This window comes from Canis lupus, chromosome 27 (assembly GCF_011100685.1).
Source record: "Canis lupus familiaris isolate Mischka breed German Shepherd chromosome 27, alternate assembly UU_Cfam_GSD_1.0, whole genome shotgun sequence".
Lineage (NCBI taxonomy): Eukaryota > Metazoa > Chordata > Mammalia > Carnivora > Canidae > Canis > Canis lupus.
This window is the reverse complement of record NC_049248.1, coordinates 27,252,511-27,268,060: the sequence shown is the minus strand read 5'-3', so window position 1 is coordinate 27,268,060 and position 15,550 is coordinate 27,252,511. Positions and strand designations below refer to the sequence as shown.

Genomic DNA, 15,550 nt, shown 5'->3' with positions numbered 1-15,550 from the left:
CTTTGGTTACTTGATCAAATGACCCATAAAACAGGCATCCAAATTCCAACTTAATAAATTATAAGATATCTAGGTTTAATGAAGAGAGGCTGGACTCCAGCCTCTACAACAAAAATTTTTAATGTCTTTTCCAATTTCTAGTCCTAAGTCACTTCGTAGACTTTTTGAGTGGAGAAGAGAGTGCAAGTTCCTGAAGACATGCATTGTAATGACAGGACAGATGTAAACTGTAAACTTTCAGCTTGGCCTCTCCCTTCAAGGTAACTGCATTGAAGAAATGGAAATACCAGGTCTTTGGGGTACTGTTGTAGAATATTTCTGAACTAACTCTAAAGAATGGGGGACCCAGAATACCACTCTGACTACTGGTCACAAAGGATGATTGTGGGAATCAAATGATAAATGGAATTTTAACCTGAATCTGCCTCACATCCAACCTACTAGGACCTTAAACACAGAGCGTATATAGCTGGTACTAGAGAAGGAGAGGAGATTACTGAGGCTTAATCAGATAGTGGTTTCATATGCAGCTACTACTGCAGATGTGCATTCTTTACTAGCACTCAGCACCAGGTATATGACTATTCATCTGCACATGATTTTTTCCTTCTTTCCCAATAGAGAGAGAACACCTGTAAGAGCTGTTTTCATAGAGCAATAAATCATTTCATCTTAGGGCTATACAAATTACTTGGTTCTGAACCACAGTATATTTCACAAAGACAATTACTGTCTCACCAAGACATGGGACAACGACAATGACAACATTATGTCTCCAGGACCCGAAAGCAGGAAGTAAACATTCAAGATCCTTTGTACAGATACATAAAACATAGCTATAAGTTCAGTATAAGTTCAGTAAGGTGGGAGATACATCATATGAAAATACAAGAGCATCATCTCAGTAAAGTTTCTGAGGGCCCAGTGATCTTGAGCATATCAGGATAACCTCTGCAAAGTTAGATAACTAACTGTACCTTGGACCTCCTGCCATTAAGAAAGAGGCACAGTGGTATGTGGGTCTTTTTGAAAATAATATATATCTCATTGGGAATCTTGCTTTGATCTATTTTTGAAGTGACCTGAAAGCCTCTAGCTTTGATTGAGGACAAAAGGAAAAGGGAGACTTCCTAGTTAATCTGGGCTACAGAGCATATACTTGGCCTTTGTGACCAACAGATTCAATGGATTTAGAATGATTATTATTTTATCAGAATTCTAGATGAAGCCTGTGACAAGTTCTGATCAAGGAATACCAGCAGAGATCTCTAAGGTTTTCAAGCAAAGCCATCTGGCAGGAAACTTGTTCCTTTGAAAGGGAGCATTTAGTTTATTACTGAGTGCCTATCACAGTCTGTATATTGGACTGTGGAAAAAAATAAATGTGACCTGATCTGCCCTAAATGAACTTGGTTTAGCTGATTCACTGAACTATTAAATCAGTTGTGCTCAGTAGGAAGCTATATTAAATGATGTGACATATATGGAATGAGACTTGAGAAAGAAACAGCAGATGTTACATGATCAGATCACTCATATTCAGCTATACTTGCCTTGTGGTTAGTTGCTGCAAGAGACTTTAGGCCATTCCCTTTAAGAACACATTTTGTTTTTATAAGGGATAGCTACAGTATTCTGTTATTATTTTACTTGATGTTACTGTTAATGTGGCTAAGTATGAAAGAAGGGTATATTTTAAAGGTTGGGTTTAAGTACTGACAAAGGGTATAAATTGATGGTGAATAGCCAAGCAATGTAGAATAGTATATGTTGCTGTATTTTGTTGTTTTGGTATTTTGTGAAAACCCTTAACATATCAGGAGATAGTCTATGCTTATAACTCGGGTCACTGTGAGGTAGAATGCACAAAGAGTATTTTCTTAGCTTCTGTTTGTACCCAGTATATAGGCATGTTATTAAAGGTCTACCAATCAGGTTTACCCCAATGAGATTTCAACAAGAAATGAGCAATGTGATGAATGAAACTCCATATGGGACCTTCTTTACTGGTGAAGGTAAAGGCAGGGACTTTGGCTTTTTGGGACCAAAAACCAGACGTTGTGAGATGCAGTGGTGTAAGTGGAGAAGGGAAAGCAATGAGTTTCTGGGGGGTGGGGGAGCGCACGCGGAGGGCACGTTTGGCAGGGAAGCAGCAGCGATAGGATTTCCTCACTATGCCAGTTCTATGTCAGGGTTCTGGGCTTTGCTTTTGGAAGCTGAGATTCAAAGCCTGTTTCTCCCATCCCAATAATCTCTTAATAAAATAAACTCCTTTTCTGCTTAATCAGAGTCAACCTCTGTTGCTTAAAATTAGGAATTTAGTCTGAATTTTAAAAATATATAGTTTTCAAATAGACCAACAACCCTTCATATATTTATAGAATCTTAATTAGGTTAATCTCAAATTCTCTGCTAAAGGGACGCTATGATAAAAATTAGCTCTTAGAGGGTAAACTCATATGAATGTTGCAGTTTAATGTATGAAACTAAGGGTTATGGAATCTCATGCATGGAATCTTAGCTGAACCAATCAAAGATGAGAAGAATGAATGAAAAATAACCAGAAAAAGAATATAGGATAATAAATATCTTTAAAAAGAGAAACAAGAAGAAGAGTTATACACTGGTACATCAATCCCACAGAAAGAAAAGTAAAATTTAATATTCCTATTTTTAAAAATAAGAAAAATTGTGAGATAAGTTGGTCAAAGACTAAGTCAGACATGTAATTCACCCATAATCTAATGGATTTCATTCAAAAATAATATGATGATAATAAATGATATATCTGTTTCCTACCTGTTATAGACTCGAGTGCACATGTATTAAATAATTGGACTTCCTTTAAAGAGTGAGCACAAGGCTTCCAAAGCAAGACAGGAGCACAGAGAGGTCATGTCAGTGCATATGAATCAGCAATGAACAGAATGTCAAGGAGGTTTTCTCTGTTTTCATATGAGAAGAAAAATACCACATCTCTTAGAAAATGATTTTTTCATGCTGTTTCCAAGGCACTATTAGTTACAAACCAAATTGTTATTTTTGCTTTTTTTTCAAAGGAAAGAACTGATGGCTGAGGAGATACATATGATGGAAAACAACTATATAATAAATCAAGTAGTTTAAAATGTAAAAACTACCCAGTGTCTTTTAGTAATAAGACCATCTCCTTCCTACTGAGATTTTCATAAAGAAAGGAAATGAAAAAACAGTCATTTTAGAGGTTTCAGTTAAAAAGCAGCACGTGAAAAATAACTCATCTCTTAACTATTTATACATTTGAAAAATAAGTCAAAGAAAGGAAAGCAACAGATAGTCATAAATATGCAAGACAACACAAAGAACATTAACCCATTAGGTAGTAAGCCTACATTATCCTACAGATATAATTTCTATAGTGCTATTGTTTACACAAAGTTATTATTTTAATAAATGTTTTACAAAAGCTCTTATAAGTGCAAAATTTGAATTGTTATTGTTCAATTCTTGTATCTTTCTTGTAAATGACAGATATTTCTTCTCTCTACTGACCAAGATAGAATTAAGACTTGAGAGCCATTATGAAGTGTCAGACAAATAAATGCTAGGATTATACTGCTTAGCTCCATGCTGAAATAGAATAAAATTAAGTTTAAACAATATTATCCATGCCAACACTATGTCAAAATTTAACAAAATTGTTTTTCAAAAAGATTATTTTGGGATCATTACTCAGTTTTCTTAATTTGCTACATAAAAAACTTATTTGCAATAATGACTTGCATATTTGGATCTATTTCAAAGGATTGAAAAAACTCTGACATGTTACTTTTGTTTCATTTTTAATTCCTAGAGGAAGTATAATTTTAAGGAAGTCTGGCATTAGCCTGTATATGAGTAGAAATGTGTACTAATTCCAAGAATATACCCATCAGGACTTTTGTGAGAACCAAAGAGAATAGGCAAAGTGTTTTAGTTTTAAATACAGTGTTAATCTGACAAAAGATAGAGCTAATACTACCTAGAATAGTAGAATTAGACTGGTTAAAAAAACAAAAACAAAAACACAAAGTTATCGTTACCTTATCATTGCTACTACATAAGCTGGTGGTGGTTTTAACTTCATAGCCCTGTTTATGGTATGCATTTTAGAGAAACCTCATTTTAACACTTTGTCAATCTTTTACCAGCCCCTAATATGGTCATGATAATTAGATAATGTCAGGCCTGTTCTTTGTATAAATTAAAACCTTAAAACCCTGTAGGAATGAAATAAGATTTAAAATAATCTAAACCAATAGTCTTTGCTAGGGTGCTCAAAAGTTCATAGTAGGTGAAAAATCTACTTTGAAAAATCTACTTTAAAAATCTACTTGGGCAGCCTGGGTGGCTCAGTCGTTTAGCGCCGCCTTCAGCCCAGGGCGTGATCCTGGAGACCCGCGATCGAGTCCCACGTGAGGCTCCCTGCATGGAGCCTGCTTCTCCCTCTGCCTGTGTCTCTGCCTATCTCTCTCTTTCTCTCTCTTTGTGTCTCTCATGAATAAATCAATAAAATCTTAAAAAACATATCTACTTAATTTATAAATTGTATGCAACACATAACTGCAAGCAACTGCCCAACTGAGGTGTGTGTAAGTACACACTCTCCATGTTTTTCTACTTTTCCTCCTAATTTGTCTGGATGGAGCTGATTTACCTAACTGATCTAAATGGGGCCTGTACAAGTAGAAAGGTGTATTAAAAGCCTGCTAATGGAGAAACTGACAATTCTAAAATGCCATCTGAAAAACAACATATAAAGCAAATTATCTAACCAGAATTAAGGAGTTACTGGGGAATCTCCCTAAGTGGTATGCAGTCAGATAGAACCAAGTTAAAATCTTGACTCTCTTTTACTGATCTTGGGCAGTTATCAAATATCAATGATTCTCATAAACTGTCCATAAACTGCAGATATTATTTTAGGGTTGTTTTGAAGATTATGTAAACTAGTGTAAATAAAGCAGCTACCATAGTATTTTGGACAAACTTAGCACTCAATAAATGGTTGTTGTTTTATATTGTTTTCTGATACAGAACATTTCACTTCAACAGCCCAGATTTCACTTACATTGAACATTTGTAGGTATTTCTTTAACAGTAAGATCATATTAAGATAATGTTTTCTAGGCTTCTATATTATTGAATTTCCACAGAAACTGTTTCTTCAGTTGAACAATCTCAGATCTTTTAAACTTTTCTCCTCTTTTTTCTACATAGCCTAGTCCATATTTTGGTTTCCAACCAACCGAAATAAACAAAAAAACCTACCTGATCACCCTAGTCTTAAATGATCTTCTGGATTTCTATTGCAATTATGTCAGCATAATGCTTTTGACCTTTATTCAAGCACTGCCATGTGTTATGGTGTTTACTATTGCTTCAAGCTATTATTTTGTCTTTATGTAATTACTTAATATGTCTTACACTTCCCTTCTAAAACAAGACTTAGCCTTTTAAAGAGCATGTTGCTCTTGGCCCTCCACAGCTATCTGCCATACAGCTAACAAAAGAGAAACATGGGTCTCTATTATACTCTTGTTCTTAGCTTTTAACCTGAAATTTTCATTTCGACATTTTCACAAACTTTTGTCCCTAGTCTTTATTGCTGCATCTTGCCCACAGAGGGAGACTGCTGGTTAATAGCTCAGATTTCAGAGCCAGACTATCACTTTCTAGTTTTATGATTTGGTGGCTAATAATATTCTTGTGAGTAATGAACACAGACACACACAGACACACACACAGACACACATACACACAATCCTTAGACTAGTGCCTGGAATATAGTAAATGTTATCTAAGTATTAGCTTTCAGTATCATTGTTATCATCATCTCAATTTTGAGGCCTATGGTAGCTACTGCTTCCTCTGGGTCTGACCTCTGGTTCTCCTTCTTGACCGCTGCTCACCATTTATATGATGAGATATTTAGCTGTTCTGAGTAAAAGCTTCCCTTGGTTTGGCCCATCTCAAAAGTGATATCTAACTGACAGGCCTTCAATGATAGTATATCCATGAAGTGTGTCAATTCTTAATTGCCATAATATACCTTAAAATTGACACTTTGGCTTTGTTGATTTGTCCTTAATTTGAACCAATTCTTATCATCAATTAAATTTTAAGAATGTTAGTATAGAGCTGGAGAAAAGTCATCTTAGTATTTAAGAAAAAGTTAAAACCTTTCCCTGAAGAATAAAACCAATTGTCATTGTAATAATTCGAGAAGTGATTGGAAATTCTTAAATGAATACTTTAAATTACTATACAAAATCAGAGATAAACATTTTTAAGTACTAAATGATCCCAACACAAGTATTTACACTTACTGTATTTTGATTAAGAAGTTTTTTCTTTGGGCATCTGAGTGGCTCAGTGGTTGAGCATCTGCCTTTGGCTCAGGTCATGATTCCGGGGTCCTGGGATGAGTCCCACATGGGGCTCCCTGCAGGGAGCCTGCTTCTCCCTCTGCCTATGTCTCTGCCTCTCTCTATATGTCTCCCATAATAAATAAATACAATCTTAAAAAAAAGCAATTTTTTCTTTAAAAAAAAATGCTATTCCCAAAACAGTTAAAGAAGAGTGCATTAACTGCTGTACCTAATCAGTTCTTATGTACATGCCTAAATTGTCATTTTAATTCTACGTTGGAACATAATGTTATTTCCTGAAACAGATACAATGGGCTTTGTGGAAAGCATTAAGCTGTATCTATAATATCTTTTCAATTACTGAAATGGAAATGATCCATAGTGATATGCCTCACCAGAAATCATGATTGTTCATATGTCAGCAAATTTTTTCACGGTAATTCTTATGTAACTGACTATGGCAAAATAAGGAAGAGGATCAAGAAATTTTATTAAAATATAAAGTGAAGGATGGCAATAAATTTTATTTTAAGGTATACTGTATGAAACAGGTTTTCAAAGATTTTAAGATTAAAAAAAGTAAAAATTTTAGACCACACCCATATAAACTATAAAACCTTTTAAAACCCATTCACCTCACTGGTTTCACTAATCCCTTCTGAACTAAGTTTTCTATTCTTTAAATTTAGAGAGAAGATAAATTTAGGGTGAAATTTTATAAATTTGGAAGATAAGTTTTTTATGGGTTAACTTGAAATACAGGTGGTGTAGAGTAGGTTTAATTCCTTTGGCATCAAAAAATGAGGTAAGAATGAAAGGACAACAAGCACATGAGAGGATATATTCATTTTAATATGCCTTGGTCAGATAAAAGTATCTTCTTATATGAAACCCAAATCAAAAGTTAGAAGGGCAGATGCTTCTTGCATAGGCAATATGCAGCCTGCCCCAGAATGAGTAGAAATTAATTAGGCCAATTAATTAGAATGAAAATGAGGCAGAAGGCTGGGGAATGTCAGAAAGTGTAATTTTCCACACTAATGCATAAATAATGTATAAAAGAACTAGTATGATGCAACTAATTTTATGCCATGGATTCAAAACCCCTCAAATGATTTATCAGTTGTCAAGGAAAATGTTATGCATAGTGTTTATAGACTTTAGAACCATAAGAGATATTAGAGATCAGACAGTACAACTTCCATAATATTAAGAGGAGAAAAGTAAGGCACTGTAAGATATTAAATAACTGTCTTGAAATCATGTTTAATTCAAGTGACTGTTGAATTGATCAGAGAGTTCATTTTGGCCAAATACCACCTTTTAATAATTAGTTTGAGATGCAAATACTCAAGAATATGTAGCAAAACTGGACTAAAAAAGTCCTTTTAAAATTAAGAAATTCTGACAATGCCTTGACCACAGAAACTCTGAAGTGAAGATAATTGCTTCTTAGTCTTCACTAAAGATCTAAATTAAAAGGATCCTCTAAAGTGAAGATTATTTTCCTGGAGGTGATTTAGAAAACACAGGCCATAATTCTGGTTCTTAAGAGGAAAAAAAAATAATCTTTTATTACATTTGGACAAGATTTTATTTTTTAGGAATCACTGCTTGGCTGTGAGTAGTTGTTGCTTGCTGAATGTTATTCACACTTCCTCCCTCATAGCAAGCTCATGTGTAACAGTCTTAACTTGTGGGATGGGTTGGAACACTCCATTCTAATCCAAGGGCCATAGGTCATTATAAACCACAAATTCTTCCTCTCTAGGGAAGTGTCAAGGGATGTGGTCTTTCCTATCTCATTTTTCTATAATCTCCCTTAGCTTAAAATACAGTTTATGCCACTAATCACAAGATGGAATATATTATAATAATACCTTATCTGGTAATTAATATCAAGAGAAAAATCTTTTCCAGAATGGCACCTATGGAATTTCAATTGTCTAGTTATAATGAGGCATAATGAAAAAATAAATATTTTAAAGGTCTGAAAGGAAGAAATTTTCTCCACAAAATGGTTTTGATGGCCTAGAATATAAGTTGATAAGCGTTTCTCTGTAAAGTGTCAGGTGGTAAATATTTTACATTATATGGTCCTGATACACCCAGCTGTTGCAACATGAAACCAGCTAAAAATGATACATAATGAATGGGTATGGCTGTGTGTTTCAATAAAATTTTATTTACAAAAACAAGTAGCAAACCAGATTTGACCCATGGGCTATTGTTTGCAATCTCTTATGTAGAATTTATCATGATTCAATAGAGTGTGGACCAAAATGTAAATTTTAATGAAATACAGTTATGGCCTTCCTAATGCAAATCACTATACTTACTTAAAGATATGTAGCTGACTCACGGATAAATTTATTTTAAAATCTTTTCAGATTTTCCTATTTACCTTGTCTTTACTGTTGTATAAATTATAGTGAAGTTTTCTAAATTTATTAAAAAATTGGACAATTTTAGGGGAATCTGGATGGCTCAGTTGTTTAACTATCAGACTCTTGATTTCAGCTCAGGTCACAATCTCAGGATCCTAAGATGGAGCCCCATGCTCAGTAGGGTGCATGCTAGAAATTCTCTCACTCTCTCCATCACACCATCACCACCCACCCACCACCTGCCGCTCACATGTGCTCTCTCTCTCTCTCAAATAAATAAATAAACAAATAAATAAGGGACATCTGGATGGCTCAGCAGTTGAGCATCTATCTGCCTTTGGCTCCGGTTGTGAACCTGTGGTCCTGGGATCGAGTCCCTCATCGGGCTCCCTGCATGGAGCTTGTTTCTCCCTCTGCCTCTGTCTCTGCCTCTCTCTCTCTGTGTGTCTCTCATGAATAAATAAATAAAATGTTTTTTTAAAAAATAGTCATTTAAAATAAATAAATATATCTTTAAAAAAAGACAATTTTTATAAACTAATGGAAAATTTATTATAGTTGAGGCTACAAAACACTAGTTTTTCAATTCCATGTTAACTGTGAATTCAACATAATAACAATCTTTTTCTAGGCTTAACAATATAGATTTTACAGAGGATTAAAAAACTCTATTACTTAGAATACTTAAAAGGAGGTCATTTTTATCACGAACAAATCCATTGTTAATTTGAATTATCTTTCTGGTTGATCATTTAAAAAGCTCTCTTCGTTTGGATATTTTGATTCCATCTTAAATTTTTGGTTATTATTATGACTTGGACTAACAATATAAGTACTATGTATCCAACTTAGTAAATAATTTAGTATGGAATTTCAGTGTAAATTATAATTCACTTAATTAGTACATGTATAGATAGCCCCTTTGTCTTATTGAAGATGTTTAGATTAGATGGATAAGTAGTACTTATAAAATTTGGTAGTATCTCTTTTGATTTAAGGATAACTGGTAAATGGCATTTAAAAGCAAAATATTTTCTCAGTAAAATTCTAATTCTTGTGTAATTTTAATTCTAATTCTTCATATAATTTTAATACTTAAAAGGACTGGACAATTGATTAAAAACTTGACTGCAGACACACAGAAAAGGCAATGTCATCCTTTATGGGGATCTATGATTCTAATGCATCTTATACTGTAGAGCAAGTTATAAGTTATTTGCAAAGTTAAACATTTGGATTTTTCATTCTGTTTCCCTATCTTTTAAAAGTAAAAGACTAAAGGGGAAGATGTAAGGAAAAGAGTCTTCATTTCAGCCTTTTAGTGAACTTGGTAAGGGTAAGATGATGTCAAAGGAAAAATTGTTTAGGACAATAGACATATAAAGACAGGAACTAACACAACATTAGACTTCTTCCTTCAAAGATTTCTGAACACTTCAAAAGGGGAAGATTACTTCACAGACTGGAATATAAGCCCAGTTGGAACCAAGGTCTATAGGGCTTTTGAGGTGTCTAACGCTGAAAATCTCAAGTTGACTCTCTAGTTAAAAAAAGCTGGAGAGGAGAAAGGAAAATTCTTGTTCTGGAAAACTGTTCTTCTCTGATGCAAATAGAAATCCATCTTACAAAGGAAGAAGTAGAGATGAGTTGCCCTAATTTAGTCTTTTGGAAAGAGACAAGAAGATTATGAATTTGCTAAAAAACTTTTGTTTCTTCTAACTATGACTTTATAAGCTATGAGATATCTTATTTTTTGTGAAAAATTTCCAAGCCCAAAGATATTCATACAAATTAACTTGAAATACTAAAATCCAGTTTTGGAAAGAAGAAGAATATAGAGAATCTAAATTTTTTAAAAGTTCTATAAAAAAGAGGTCTAGTAATTAGTTGGTGCTCCATTTCAGATATTTTCTCTGTTTTCCTTTTTTATGGCTTTTCTGTTTGAAGAGATGGAAACATTCAAATATTGAAAGTATTCCACTATGTGATATAAAAATAACTCCCAAACCTCTAAGTGGAAGTAATAAACTTCCTACTAGTATACTGATTAAATCAGTTCTAATCTTCTGGAATAAACTTGTAGAATCACACTATAAACTTCAGAAGGAGAATGTCAAATATTAATCTGAAAAGCACATTTTTCATTAGCAAAAAATAACGCTACTAGGAGTTTCTGCTTCCCCCCCGCCCCCGCCAATAGTGCAGTGAAAATGATAAAAGTCATAGCACATATCATTGAGTCCTTATTTTAGCTGTCCTATTTTATCATACATTTATTATTAGTAACTATTCTGTAAGGTCGATATTAAATTTATTCTCCTTACCATATACAAGAATAAGCATAAAGAAGTGGAACTTCTGCAAATAGAACCAAATGTTATCATGATTTTGTTGTTGTTATTTAATAAATGTTTCTACATGTGAGAACTTTGGCCTAATACAAATGAATACTAATTCTTTAATAGGATTTGTGAGAACACACAGATTAAATTGGTGGAGTTCATTGTCAGTTCTCTTCAAGGTTTAATTTGCTCACAAAGGAACCAGATAAATCCTAGAAGGGTATTTCTTGCTCTCATTTTAAACATTTGTTATGGCAGCCGCATGACTCATTTTGATGGGAAAGTAAAGAATTTTGAATTTTTTAAGAAAAAACTTTTCCATTTTAATTAAAAATACTAATCTAAAATGTTATGAAAGGCTTGCTTTGTTCTATAATCTCGTGTTCAGATTTAGGGCTCAAGTAAGAATTGGTCATATATTAAGAAAACTTGGTAAAAATGGATACACCCGTAAGACATCTTAATTTATTTGAAGTCTATGTTCTTTCACTACTGCAGTTGCTGTACATATGTGGAAAGCATCTATAATTCCTTTGCTGCATGACTACTTTTAAATCAGACTATTGAAAATAAGCATTTTGGGGATACATATGGAAATAGCAGTTTTCTGAGAATATATCACTTTCTGAAAAGCCAGTTGACTATTTTTGGCTCAAAGTTTTCTCTTCAGAAGGTTAGGCACATATCAGGAATTTATTTCGGTGAAACTGCTTTTAAAAACACCTGGATAACATGCACAAAAATTTAACCCCACACAAAATGCTTCTGTGAATGGGTAATTATTGTACTGACAAATTCTCCTTTGTTGAAACCTAATGTCAGCTATGGAGGGGTGAGAATTTTCTCTGTATCATTACAAATTTGACTTCAAATTAAGAGTGGGATTAAGCTGCTGTCATGTGCTTTTACTGAACTCCTAGCCTTCTACTTAACTGCCAACTGAAAGATAATCTTACATTTTCTATTTATTTTGCCATTTTGACCACCAATTAAGTTTAGAAATCACGTCAAATTTCCTCATATACACAGTTTTATGCTTTATTTATATTTTTATTAATATGTTATATTATATATCACACATGGTAAATGCTATATGTGTATATATTTATACCTAATATATTATATAATCCTTAAATATATTACTTCTATAATATATGACATGTTGTACCAAGCATATAAATAAAACACAAAACACTGTATATAGGAAAATTTATATTACTTATTATGTGCTATATTAGAATACGTTTATTACAGAGATTACATTAGACATCTTATGTGTTTCTTATCTTAGCTGTTACTTGAAACTAAAGATTTGTTGAAAGGACTACAAATTAAGTTTGACCTATGATCTTCAGCCACTCACACCTTTACAATAAGTCACACATTGTACCAAAGTGACATTTATTTTGTAAAGCTTCAATATGTAGTCTGAATTCTTTGAAGCATATTCTGAATTATGTTTCCAAAATGGAACAATGACAGAAGAACCTTAACTTGGTAACTGTACTGAAGTCTACTAGAACCACAGTGGTGTTAACACAGTCAGAAGGCCTAAAGGGTGTATGCAAATTTCAACAAACAGTGTAAGAAATTAACAAACTTATGGCAAAAAATCTAAATTTCTAAAACTGTCTACTTTCTTCATGAGGTAATTTAAGTTGGAAATGCTAGAGGTCATTTCTAAGAGTCTAACAAGAAGTTATTCGTGCTGCTTTTGTTGACAGATGGAATTTATGTTTAAAGATGTAACTATCAGAATATATAATTATATCAGAAAAAGAATCTCAGATTCTTAAATTAGATGACAAAGGACATTTTAAATATTTTAAAATGTCATGTTATTGTATGAAAGCCAATGTTTCAGCTTATGGAAGCACAAATTAAAACCCTTCAGGGGATACTTACTCTTTTCTGTTCTTTTACATACTCTATCAATTCGTCTCTTGTTCTCTTCACTGCCTCTTCCACAGCCTTTTCACTTCGCTTCTGCTCTTCTATTATTGCTGCCTTAACAGTTTCCTGTTTGTGGGAGGAGGAAAAACAGTCAGCGAGGTATGCACTATGACATGTTTGTGTCCGTTTCATATAAACTAAAGTTTCTCTGCAATGGGTTATACTCATTCCGTTGAAAGTGTATCTTTAAACAGTAATAAGAATTTACAAAATCTTTTAGGATGTTAGAGATTCCACAGGATTCATTTTTCTAAACTGAAAGGGAAAAGAAATGGAATAAGCCATTTATTGCAGGGAGCGACTGACAGACTCCAATGGCTTCCTTACCAACCTTTCATTTGATGTTTACATGATTGATTGCCTTCCTGTACTTTGCACTATCCACATAAGACTTCCAACTTGTGTTTATTCTTCCAAGAACACCCTAATGCTCTAGCTGTTTTATTCACGTTTAATTTTCCCATCATACAGTAATCAAGTGTGGTCTGGGTGAAGATTTACAGCTAGTTTGGTCCTTCTGCCAGGTTAAGTTGTTGAGAGCTGGACACATGAATAAGAGGTAAAAATTCCACCCTCTGTGCTAATATTTGAAATGAGAATCTGGGGAGAAAAGTGGTACTTCCTATTTTGCTGAAATTGCAATCAAGTACTTGGAGATTTCAGAAATTCAGATGAGAAAAAAGGCTAAAATTCTGAAAAAGAAGTAGAACACTTTTCAGAAAGTAAAATAATGCTAAAATAATGTATCATGGAGTGGACGAATGCCACAAAGTAAACTTCTTTAACTTGTACTTATCTATATAGGTAGCATCCTTCTTTCACAGGCCATCAGTTGGGAAAATGCCTTGAAATTTTGCAGGAGTATTTGTTTCATTTTATTATTCTTGAGGACTCTTCATTTTGTAGTGTATGCTGGTTTTTGTTCAGTTTTTCCCAATTAATTTTAGATATGTGTGTATAACCCAGGAAATACAAAATAATAATATTAAGAATTTCCTACTGTGAATATACTTACTGTTGAAAATTTGAAAATATAGAAAATTATGAAAAAACAACATAAACACACACATCTTCACACTCAGGTATAAAGAGTGAGGCTCAAACTGTACATACTATTTTCTAACTGACATTTTACACTTAAAATATATTTTGAATATTTAAATGTGATATACATTCCTTCATAATATGATTTACATTCTGTTACAGGGATATGTAAGAATTTATTCTATCAATCCTTACTCATGTGGATTTTGGTTGTTTTTAATAAAATAAAGCAGTGATGAGGATCCATATATAGATTTTTGGTGCATGTTAGGTATCTCTGTACAATGAATCAAGAAGTAGAATCATTTCGGCCAAAGGATATAATTTTTGGTCCTGTTAAGGCTTCTGACCTTTTGCACACATTATTTTTTCAATAAGCAGCCCATAGAAATGGCTGTTTTCTTACATCCTTGATTATATTCAGTCCTATTAGTTTTTAAAGCCTTTGCTTATTTGAGGGAGAATGACATCTTATTTGATTCTGTATTTTAAAAAGATTATGTGATATTCAACATGTTTCATAGAAATATTAGCAACATACATATCATCTTTTATCATTTGCCTGATCATATCTCCTCTTCCTACTTTAATATGGCTATGCTCATAGTTTTTTGGATTCTTTTCCTAAAATAGAAAATTCCTTTCCTAAAATAAATTGAAGCCACAAATCTGCAAATCCCTATATGGTGGTAACTTTGAAAATGCTTACTATTTTATCTTCAGTCACTGAATACATTAAGATTTAGTTCCATTGATAAAACAGAGTACTAAGTTGTTTCCCTAATTATTTGGGGAGATTGATGTGAAAACCTATGATAAATGTTCAAAGACAAAAATGAGAACAAATTAAATTATTTAAAATAAAATAATCTACTATTATATTTCTTACTGGTTTCACACTAATTTGAAATTTGAAAATTTTCATATTTTGGAAAGGCGTAAAATATTACTAAGCCCCCTGAAATACAACATATTAATAGTTCTGTAGTAGAGAGTCTGAACATTCATACTATGTGGGTAAATTAAAAGTATAAAAAGCTTCATATCGGTTCAGGTCAGGTTTTGTCAACAGCTGAGGTATAAAATCCTTAGTTTTCAGGGTTTTTGAAATTTTAGAACTGCAGATAAGAACTGTAGACCTGGATTATCTAAATGTTAAAGACAAATCCACAGCACATTAAATATCAATCGAATGTTTAACTAGCAAGGGTCAAATCAGTAAATTTGACTTGTTTGGTTGAAAGCAAAACATCAATTTAAATAAAAAGGGTATATGCAGAAAAAAACATGAAGAATTAGTAATCTGTTCTTCCATTGGCTTTTGAGGGGCTGAGAGTTTATTATCTGCTCAATCCTCTTTCCTTTTTGAGCTGATAACCATTTTCATAAAAAGCTTCTCTTAATTCAATTTTCCTCTCCAGCTGGGAGTCAGTTG

At 33.1% G+C, this 15,550-nt stretch overlaps 1 protein-coding gene across 8 annotated transcripts in view; it reads right to left on the bottom strand.

Moving 5' to 3' along the window:
• Positions 1-15,550, bottom strand: part of CCDC91 (coiled-coil domain containing 91) — a 332,875-nt gene that overhangs the window by 42,244 nt on the left and 275,081 nt on the right. For 5 of the 8 annotated variants that reach the window (XR_005379981.1, XM_038577155.1, XM_038577156.1 and 2 more), the window contains one exon: positions 13,024-13,137. Coding sequence is in view for 4 of the 8 variants with exons in the window: in XM_038577155.1 (XP_038433083.1) it covers positions 13,024-13,137 (114 nt within the window). In the remaining 4 variants the exon portion in view is untranslated. Of the gene's footprint in view, positions 1-2,799; positions 2,946-13,023; positions 13,138-15,550 lie in introns of all 8 variants that reach the window. The other 3 variants (XR_005379978.1, XR_005379979.1, XR_005379980.1) reach the window with 1 other exon arrangement.